Source organism: Mustela nigripes, chromosome 6 (assembly GCF_022355385.1).
Source record: "Mustela nigripes isolate SB6536 chromosome 6, MUSNIG.SB6536, whole genome shotgun sequence".
NCBI classification, from domain to species: domain Eukaryota; kingdom Metazoa; phylum Chordata; class Mammalia; order Carnivora; family Mustelidae; genus Mustela; species Mustela nigripes.
In genome coordinates, this window is record NC_081562.1 from 83,938,893 (window position 1) to 83,949,722 (window position 10,830).

At 45.1% G+C, this 10,830-nt stretch overlaps 1 protein-coding gene across 2 annotated transcripts; it reads left to right on the top strand.

Moving 5' to 3' along the window:
• The first annotated feature begins 788 nt into the window (after positions 1-788).
• Positions 789-3,329, top strand: LOC132020682 (lysozyme C, milk isozyme). Of its 2 annotated transcripts, XM_059404826.1 has the most exons (5): positions 789-958; positions 1,398-1,505; positions 1,989-2,150; positions 2,711-2,789; positions 3,141-3,329. In XM_059404826.1, exons 1-5 carry the CDS (start codon positions 820-822, stop codon positions 3,205-3,207), a joined length of 555 nt encoding a protein of 184 aa, XP_059260809.1. In that variant the 5' UTR covers positions 789-819; the 3' UTR covers positions 3,208-3,329. The 2 variants fall into 2 exon arrangements, with proteins under 2 accessions (XP_059260809.1, XP_059260810.1); XM_059404827.1 differs by lacking the exon at positions 1,398-1,505.
• Positions 3,330-10,830: the final 7,501 nt, after the last annotated feature.

The following is a 10,830-nucleotide window of genomic DNA, read 5'->3' on the forward strand; positions in this document are numbered from 1 at the left end:
CTTTAAGACCTACAGACACCCCCTTCTAGCACTACCACTATTATTACTCTTGTGTGTCTTCTTAGAAAGTATTGATCTAGCAATAACTCTTCCTTCACAATGCCTCTCCACCAAACTAAAATCAAGACCTTGTACTCTAATAATTACCAGCTTTTTCTAGCCATATATATCCCCTATTAGTTCCATTTCTCGGGAGAACCCCACTAATACAAGACGCTTGATGATCACTGATCACACAGATAATAGATCAAATTCAATATAATTGGGGGTTTAGATCTGATGGTTTCTTGCAGACACAAAGATCTCATGAACTTGAGTTCTAGTGGTCTCCTATCCAACCAATAGTTTACTGAATGCAGATGTCAGAAGATCGTCAATTTCTCCAAACTCAGTGGTGCTCATCAAGGGTCCCCCATTAGCCTAAGCAGTAAAATACTTTCAACCAAGCACAGATAATGAACAAAGTTCAGCAAAACACAGGGACAAGCCCCTCTAGAGACATTCCAACAAAAGCATGAAGCTTGACAATCATACTCCCTTCTCCTACCAACTACCATTTCCCTCCTGTACACGTTTGCCCAAAACCAGGAGCCACCCCCACCAAAATGAGACTTTATTCCCGATATTTTTCTTGGTTACAGTCCCTTCCCTAAGGTTCACACTGGTTGGACCAGTTTGGGGAACTAACCTTGGACAACCATGTCCTTCCTGGAACAGATGCCAGCATTATTGCCCAATCAGAGACACCTTTGTGCCCAGAAGGTATAAGAGACAACAGCCCCGTGGGCATAGCAGACTTGAGCCCCACCAGCTGCAGAAATGAAGTCTATTCTGATCATTACCCTTCTTAGTTGTTTCTGTGCAGTATATGAGGCTAAAATCTTCTCCAAGTGTAAGCTGGCCCACATGCTAAAGACCAAGGGAATGGATGGCTACCATGGCTACAGCCTGGCAGACTGTGAGTGTGAATGTTCTTTCTGTCTCTGCCCGAAGAGACCTTCTTCCCCAGCCAAGAAGTCTCTCCCTTTTCACTTCCTGATTTATTCATTCATCCGGGCTCTCTTCCACTCCCCGTCTGCTCTTCTTGTCTCTGCCTCCACGGCCTCATATCCCCTATCAGGATCTCCTTTCCTCTCTTTCCCCCAGGGATTATTTTATCTACAATAAATTTTCTTCTACTGTTCCCCCATGTCACCTTCCCAGCTGGCAACCTGGAATCCTTCCTTGGAAGCGCCACGATTCACCCAACCTGTCCCCGTCCTGCTCTCCTCACCTTTGCTTTCATCTGTGTCTTTTTCAGTCCCGATCTCTGCAGCACACTGGGTGCTGTCTCCCACGCTCTCCCCTGCCCTTCTGTCCACCAAAAAATAACCTACATCTGCTGCCTTTGTCTCAAGTTTGTTCTATGTCACGAGGGAGTTGGATGGGGACTGTGAGAACAGAAGGCGAGGCGGTGAGTGACGAGGTACAAGAAGGACCGAAGAGTCTCTGTCACCGTCTCATTAGTAAGAACACATGAAGCTATTTCAGGTTCCTTTGAATATCTCCATTTCTCTTCATGCCAAATATACTTTCTTGTCACCAACCCCCCAAGGGTGGCTTTTTGGGGCTTCCTTTCTAGGATCCTCCTCCATTACTTCTCCACCTCCTCTCTTCCATATACTTTGGGATATAAGGCTGCATGAATATACAAGACAGGAGTTGGCTATTCAGCTGGGAGATGAGGCTGGAAAGGTAGACTTGGGAGATAGATGGCAACTGATGGATTGATTATTGGCCGTTCCAAATGCATTTATTTAACAATTGTGATTGCACACTTACCACGGGCTAATTATTGCTTGGGACAAGGAACACACAAGGATCATCAATCTCATAGTCTTTGTTTCCATCTCAAGGGACTTTCCAGCAGTTCTAGTATAGCACGAGTTGTGTCTCGTTGTGAAACAATCCCCCTTGTCTACACACACATTTTGCTCTCTCTGACACAGGGGTCTGCATGGCTCAATATGAGAGTAACTTCAACACCCGGGCCTTTAATGGGAAAAATGCCAATGGCAGTAGTGACTATGGGCTCTTCCAGCTGAACAGCAAGTGGTGGTGCAAAAACAGCCATCATTCCTCAGCAAATGCCTGCAACATCATGTGCAGCAGTAAGGACGACCCCCTCTGAGGGCTGGGTAAATAAAGTAGGGCAGGTAAAGAAGGTACGAAATTGAACGCTCTACTCCCTGCACTGGAGAAGCCCAGGACAGGGAATAAGGGGGCCCCGGACAGTCCTTGCATCTAAAACGGGATTCCACAGAGCCCCTCCTGCCAAAAAGGAGGAAGCAAGACACATTGACCCCTGATTGAACTTCATCTTCATGGGTCCCCATCCCTCAAGCCACGTTATTCAGTCCTTGTCCACACACCCCCACGCGGCACTCTGGACACGCTAAGTGGTCTCCTGAGAACAGAGGCTCTCCCTTGTCCATTCGGTCCTGGATGCCCTCCGCAGACAGCCATGTCAGAGGCAGACTCAAAGTAAGGCAAGAAAACCCAGGCACATGGGAGGCAAACCCCCAAGAGGGCTCCAGAGATAGAGGGCTTCTGAGTCAGGCTCCGTTTCCTCTGGAAATTCCCCCACCAAAAAAAAAAAAAAAAAAAAGGATTGATTAATGAAAAAGGAAAAGGGATTTTTCCCTCCCCACTCAGCCCCTTTTCCTTCCAGAGTTTCTGGATGACAACATCAATGATGACATTGTCTGTGCCAAGAGGGTTGTGAGAGATCCTAAGGGGATGTCCGCCTGGTAAGTAGAGCGTGAAGTGCAGAGACCAGCCCCTCTGCCAGACATGGACCCAGTCAGTATTTGGGATGCTGGTAGAATCAGCAGCATCTCTGCTGTAGGATTCTCCCTGGGCTTTGTCGGAATCAGAGCTTGTTCAGACATAAAGGGAGGCAGAGTAATATGGTGCCATGCTCACCCCAAGCATCCTGGCAGCACCGACTCCCACGTCCCCAGTCAGGCAAACCCTGCCTGTCTGATACTCTCCCACAGCATCAATAGACTGCAGCCAGCAGACCCTACATTCCTTCTCAGCTGAACCCCTGTAGACTCCTACCCCTGCCTCGGATTTATGCTGTGTTTCTCTGTTCTTAGGATGGCCTGGGTAAAACACTGCAAGGGCAAGGATTTGTCCAAATACCTGGCCAGCTGTAAGCTGTAAGATGGCAATGGAATATGGCTCCTGGAGAAGATGGCCCTGGAGGCAAGGTAGTTCTTCAAGGTTCTTGGAAGTTCTGAATTTTCTCTGCTCTCTGCCTCCAAAATAAAAGTTACTCAATTTCAGCTGTCTCAAGTATCATGTTTAAGGGCTGGGTTATGACAGAGACTTGCTTCCTGCTATAGACAGCTGGAGGTCCTGTTCCCTCCAAGCCCATCCCCAAAGTTCCCCCATCTCCTCTGGAAAGATGAGGAAAATCCTTTACTAAAAACTGCTGGAGGCTGAAATTGACAGATGAATACAGCATTCCAGATATGAGCTCTTATGAAATTCATTTATAACGGTGGCTAATATTATTCTCCATCACCAGGAAGGAGAGTGTAAGATACAAGAGAAGAGAACTGTGGGAGAGATGTGGTTTGGACATAGAGAAGGAAAGGCAGAATCAGGATGATTATGTTAAGCTGCCACAACGGAGTCCCCAAAATACGGTGTTCTCACAAAGTGGTCCACGGTGGGTAGACAGGCTCCTTTGTCCCACATAGACATTCAGAAATTCAGATTCTTTCCATTATGCATCTCTATCATCCACTAAAGCATTACTACTAAAAGCCTGGTCCACAAACTGGCAGCACCAGCAACATCTGGATACTTGTTAGAAATGTAAATTACTGGGGCTCCTGGGTGGCTTAGTCATCGGGCATCTGCCTTTGGCTCAGGTCATGATCTCAGGGTCCTGGGATTGAGCCCCGCATCAGGCTCCCTGCTCAGCCGGAAGCCTGCTTCTCCCTCTCCCACTCCCCCTTGCTTGTGTTCTCTCTCTGTGTCAAATAAATTAATTTTTTTAAAAAGAAGAAATGTAAATTTGGGGACTCTTGCAGACCTACTGAATCCTTGTTTTAATTTCTGTTTTCATGAGCTCTCCAAGTGATTCTTATGCATTAAAAAAGAAACTGAGAAGCACTGCCCTAAGGTGTTATCCTACATGGACAATGTTAGCTTGGAGGCACTCCTTGCTCTAAATTGGGGGCATGTAGGGCTTCTGAATGGCTCAGTCGAGGTTAAGCATCTGCCTTGGGCTCAAGTCATGATCCCGGGGTCCTGCAACCAAGCCCCACATCATGTTCTCTGCTCAACGGGGAGCCTGCTTCTCCCTCTGCCCCACTCTCTGCTTGTGGTTTCTCTCTCTCAAATAAAGAAAATCTTAACGGCATGAAGGGAAGTAAGTTTGGAGAAACACACATGCAATGTTTCAAGGTCCAGGCCTGGAAGAGACACACTTCCATTAATACTCCAGAGACAGAATTTAATCGCAAGCCATTCCTGGCTGCAAGGGGGCCGGGAGATATGGTACCAGCGGGGCACCCCAGGTCCTGGTAGCAGAGCTAGTATTACCAGAAAAGGGGCAAATGGATTTGGATGGACAACTAGTAGTTTCTGCCCCAGTAATTAATAATTCATTTAATAAAGTAAATCATAATCATATTCCTAAGGTGTAAATGTTTCCAGATAACAGTATTTTTGTCTCCCACCATCCCTTTAAATTTATTCTGTGGGGTATGTTCTTCTCCTGCCTCTGGATTAAAAACTCAGGCATGACTTTCCTGATCACCATTAAGTAATGAGACCATACCAACTCTGTCCAAGAATTCCTTCTCCTCTCTCCGGCTCTTTTCTATGCATCTCCAACATGTTTTATAGACTGACAAGCAGAAGATTAACTAAAGATGCAAAATATATTCTCCATAATCTCCTTTTTTGTTTTTTAAAGATTTTTATTTATTTATTTGACAGAGAGAGAGATCACAAGTAGGCAGAGAGGCAGGCAGAGAGAGAGTGGGAAACAGGCTCCCGGCTGAGCAGAGAGCCCGATGTGGGGCTCAATCCCAGAACCGTGAGACCATGACCTGAGCCAAAGGCAGAGACTTTAACCCACTGAGCCACCCAGGTGCCCCCAATCTCCTTTTTAAATAATTATGGTCTCACATTTCATCTCTATTGTCTTGAAGCCTCAGCAGAACCTAAACAAAAAAGTTTCCCCCTTAACCTCCCGATACAATAAGTTTACACAGCTGGCAGAGGACTTTCGGAAACCAGATCACCACTGAGCACTCTGTGTGTTACAGAAAGACATTGATGACCGCTATACTGCCCTGCTGTTCCTGCAGCCACCAGCGTCCAGGCAGCTAGCTCTCCGACTGGATCCCACTCTCTTGCGGCTGCTGCTCCAGCAGCTGGCGGGATCCCTCTCATCTGGTTGCCATCACCATGGCTTAGCTCCAGCTGAAGGTTCCCAGGTAGGAGAAGAAAGCAGTGGAGGGACAGCGGGGTAAGTAACAAGGAAATAGAGGCCAGCTTGTATTCTGGTACAGGACCACACAGCTCTTTATCAGGGCTAGTTTTAATTCTCCCCCAGTTTTTCTGGAGGAAGTTCTCTGCACCTCCACTCTCCCGGAGACAGCAAGGTGGATTCTCACAACCATCCAAGAACCCTGCCCCTTTCTGTGCTAGAGGGAGTTATTATTCCTTGTTCCTTACTGCGCACCGCCCCCCCGGCCCCCCAACTCCGTCATGGATCTTCTGGAGCACTACAATGGACAGATCCCCTACCCATAGATGTTGAACTTGGACATGTGGTTTGCTTTGTCAACGGAATGTTAGCATATGTGACACAAATAGAAACAGAAAATGTGGCTGCATGGCTTCCTTTGGCCTCTTGTGCTCCTGTGATAGCCAGGCAATCACACCTCAGGTACTCACCGTTCCCAACGCCCTCCCCACAAGCTGGGCCTCAGAATGAAACATGTGGAACAGACTTGAACCCAGTCCAAATCCTGGCTCCTAAAGTAGAGTCCCTTCCCCCCTCCAACCAGTCAAAAACCCACCAAACCCCGAAGCAGGAAAAAAAATGTTATAAGCCAATGAGTTTTGAGGTGGTTTATGACACAAGAAAAAAAAAAATTGACTGGGGTGCCTGGGTGGCTCGGTCCGTTAAGTGTCAGCCTTCAGCTTGGGTCACGATCTCGGGGATCCCCGAGTTGGGCTTCCTGCTCATCGGGGAATGTGCTTTTCCCTCTCCTTCTGTGATCTCTCTCTTTCTCTTTCTCTTTCTCTCAAATAAATAAATAAATAAGATCTTTAAAAAAAAAAAAAACTTACTAATACCCTTCCCCATTCCTGTGTCTTCTCAGAGTTGTCCCCCTTACATGACCACCACAAATCCTATCACCACTGGCAAGACTCTTCACTGTGAGGGAGCAGATGCTGTACCTCCCTTGATGAATTTGCATTACATTTAGCTTGAATATGTTTACTGAGCCTTTACTTAGTGGTTAATTGCCCTGAAAGAAGATTTATATGAGGGTCTTGCCCTTTATGATATTACAAACCCAGGGAGAGACTCTAAAGTCCCCAGAATAATCCAACCAGTAACTAATTTAAGTGGGTCCTTAATCAAAATCTAATATAGCTCTTTTCCTCTCCCCACATAAACCAAGGAAGGGAATGTAGACTTAGATTCTTTAAGTGTTGTTTAGGCATTTATGAAATAAAAGATTTGGGGGGGCACTTCTCTAAACTGATATTTGGGTGCAAGATATTTTTACTCACCCCTGAAAATGCAAAATTATTCTTTTTAATTCTATAAAAATCGACTAAAGAACGGCTGAGGCAATGTAAAGAAAAACAAAACCAGCATCAGATCATGATCTCGGGGGTCCTGGGATCAAGCCCAGCGGGGTTGATCTCGGGGGTCCCTCTCCCTCTGCCACTCCCCCTACTTGTGCTCTCTCTCAAATAAATAAGTAAAATCTTTAAAATAAAATAAAATAAAATAAAGCTGTCTAAAAAAATAAAACTGGGTCAACCGCAAGTACGATAATAAGATATAAATCTCAAAACTGCGCTCTATCTAAAAGGAAAGACTAAAGTAAGACTTCAGAGTCAATACCCTACACAACTGGCACCATTCATTACAGGAATACACACTTGTAGAGGGCACCACATGACACACTCTTATTTATGAGTCTATCTGGATTCTTAACACCAGCTCTGACCTAATTACTTGGTGTTATGGATTGAATTGTGGCCCCCAAGAAAGAAGGCCTAATGGCCGGTACCTTGGAATGTGAATTTATTAGGAAATAGGGTCATTGCAGGTGTAAGCAGTGGAAGTAGGGTGGGTCCCTAACCCTACATGACTGGTGTCCTTATAAGACGACAGCCATGTGAAGACAGGGAAATGACATGTGATGAAGACAGATTGGAGATAGGAAACTGCAAGTCAAAGAATGCCCCACATCGCTGGCAAACCATTGGAAACTAGGAAGAGGCGAGGAAAGAGTTTTCCCCAACAGATTTCGGAAGGAGCGTGATGCTGCCAATGCCTTTTGATTTCAGACTTCTGGCTTCGGGAACTGAGAGAATACATTTCTGCCCCTGTGTTAGTGGGGGAGGTGAGAGAACATATTGCCTTAAGAATGCCCTTCTGCCTGCATCTGACCCTTTCCCGCAACGATCTAGGATGTCTTTCGGCCTGTTCCACTCCTCACTCCTAAATTACAGGATATTTCTCCTCCTGTCAAGCTCTCTTTGTCAGCATTCATTGGGATCGGCTATCCACGGTAGATTGTAGAACTGGAGGAACTACTAGTGCTGTTACTAGTACAACCTTCACCGGCTTACACTACCTTAGTGCTTCTATGTGCCAGGCCTGTTTATAGCCTCATCTTCATTTCACAGAGACAGGCCTGTCTCGGGTCCTCTGCCACACTCAGGCACCGGCTGGAGTGAGCTGTGGGAATCGTGACTTGGTGTGAACATGGTGCTGTGGCCAGGAGGAGAAAGAAGTAGCTGAGAGCACTGAACTACAGAGTTTGTGCTGCTCAGGTTAGCACCTGCCCTCAACGGGATCCCTGACACCAAACAGCAGATCTCAGGTGAGAAGAAGCTGTCATCAAGTGGAACCAATAGAGAAAAGGATTGGAGTTTTAAGACTTAATGCTCTGGGGCACCTGGGGGGCTCAGTCGGTTAAGAATCTACCTTCAGAGGCACCTGGGTGGCTCAGTGGGTTAAGCCTCTGCCTTCGGCTCAGGTCATGATCTCAGGGTGCTGGGATTGAGCCCCGCATCAGGCCCTCTGCTCAGCAGGGAGCCTGCTTCTCCCTCTCTTTGCCTGCCTCTCTGCCTACTTGTGATCTCTGTCTTTCAAATAAATAAACAAGATCTTTAAAAAAAAAAAAAAAAAAAAAGAATCTACCTTCAGCTCAGGTCATGATCCTAGGGACCCAGGATTGAGCCCCACATTAGACTCCCTGCTCAGTGGATAGTCTGCTTCTCCGTCTAAACCCCCTCACCCCACACTCCTGCTCTCTTTCACTCTTTCTCTGAAATAAATAAATAAAATCTTGAGTGGTGGGGGGAAAGACTCACTGTTCTGGAGTGAGGGTGTGAGAAGAGATGGGAACCAATTCCCTCTCACATTACATGATAAGCACAAAAAGAACAGGAGCTATCTAGCTATCTGAGTGTCCCAAGAGCCTAGCACAATACCCAGAACATTAGTAGGTGTTCAGTAAAGGTCGTAGGTTCTAGGTTCTAGGTTCTAGGTTACTTACCAATTAATGCTTAGATACAAAAGGAAGTGAGAAGCAGGTGGTAGAGTAAAAGTGTGAGGGGAAGAAAATAAAGTCATGAATAGTACATATATATGCTTTAGGTAGTACTGGAAACGAAATGAGGTACGCCCACCAAGACCTATACGTGGGGGTATGAGTGACCTTGAAGAATTTAACCAAAAAAAACAGATCCATAATGGACCACAGATGACAGACGTAAAGTTACTTTAAAAACATATAATGGCCCTGGGATGCCTGGACGGCTCAGTGGGTTAAAGCCTCTGCCTTCAGCTCAGGTCATGATCCCAGGGTCCTGGGATGGAGACTGCACTGGGATCTCTGCTCAGCAGGGAGCCTCCTCCGCCCCGTCCTCTGCCTGCCTCTCTCCCTACTGTGATCTCTGTCTAAATAAAAAAAAATCTTGGGACGCCTGGGTGGCTCAGTGGGTTAAGCCGCTGCCTTCGGCTCAGGTCATGATCTCAGGGTCCTGAGATCGAGTCCCACATTGGGCTCTCTGCTCAGCAGGGGGCCTGCTTCCCTTCCTCTCTCTCTGCCTGCCTACTTGTGATTTCTCTCTGTCAAATAAATAAATAAAATCTTTAAAAAAAAAATCTTAAAATATATATATACAAAATGTCCCAGGCCAGGGTTGACAAACATTTATTGACAATATTAACACTTTGTGTTTGTTTTTGACAACCTTAGCATGACCTTTTGGAGTCTAGGATAAGGCAGATAAGAGATCATCTCACATGCAAAATATTAGGGTATTATATTGCTGCTGGACACCATGGAAAATAATACATGGTCCAAAGTACCCATTTTTAACACACATTAGTTGCATAAAATCCCATTCCCATTATATCATTTCAACCCTGTCCTGTCACCATGACATCCATGGGACAAAGCCTGACACTGCAAGCTTCACACCTCATTCACAGTCAATTGGCGAAGTTCTTCCCTATTTCTTGCAATCTCTGGGCATCTGAAAATCTTCTGCTCCACATCTTGGCACGTAAAAATTCCCTCCAGGCCCATCATCATCAAATCAAAAGAATACCGTAAGGCTGAGGCATGAATGAAGGAAAGATGAGGGGATGAGTGTTCTAAAACAAAGAAATACAGGTTGCTATTAGGTCCAATCTTTAAGAGATAATGCAAATATATACACTTACATTTTTAAAATGGAATATTAAACTATAAAATTTATATGTGATTATGTATGAGTGAAGAGGAGATAGACAAGAAAGGCAAGGTATATGCTTTTTTAAAAATATGCTTTGGGGACGCCTGGGTGGCTCAGTTGGTTAAGCTTCTGCCTTCGGCTCAGGTCATGATCTCAGGATCCTGGGATCAAGCCCCTTGGACTCCCTGCTTAGTGGGGAGCCTGCTTCTCCCTTTGCCTGCCACTCTCCCTGCTTGTGCTCTCTCAACTCTCTCAGTCAAATAAATAAATAAAATCTTTCTTAAAAAAAAAACAATAAACATAAGCTTTGTTTTATAATTTTGACTGTGGAATCATATAACATTTTATATAATTATAAAATAACTAATTTAAACAAGCCCTAAAAATATAAAGACACATTTATCCATCTGGCAAAATAATCACCCAAGAAGGAACTATTCCAAAGTGACTTTAAAATATTGTAATTTTACTGAAATCCCTGGTGGGATCTACCCTAAGGGCAAAAGATCTGCAAAAATGTCTTCACTATTTTCACTGACCATATTCTGGTGATGGTGTTGATATTATTTTTCTCAAATTTTTATGTTTACAAAAAATTAAAAAAGCAAATGTGCCGTTAGGTCATATTCCAACTCTATCATCCTTGGTGTCGTTGAGAACTGAAACAGCCAACATGAGTTGGGGGGAAATGTAAAAACGTAAGATAGAAGAGGTTAAGTTAAAACTGTTTAATCCTGAATTTGAATTAGAAGTGTCATTATGAAACCATGAGGCATTGTCTCCTTTTGAAAACAGAGAAAAAGAATTATTTCCTAATTCTGTCTA

Excerpts from the sequence above, each read along its gene's own strand:
- LOC132020682 (XM_059404826.1), top strand. The coding sequence starts at position 820 with ATGAAGTCTATTCTGATCATTACCCTTCTTAGTTGTTTCTGTGCAGTA. Across the intron at positions 2,151-2,710 it reads CTGCAACATCATGTGCAGCA|AGTTTCTGGATGACAACATC; the intron begins GTAAGGACGACC and ends TTTTCCTTCCAG. Across the intron at positions 2,790-3,140 it reads CCTAAGGGGATGTCCGCCTG|GATGGCCTGGGTAAAACACT; the intron begins GTAAGTAGAGCG and ends CTCTGTTCTTAG.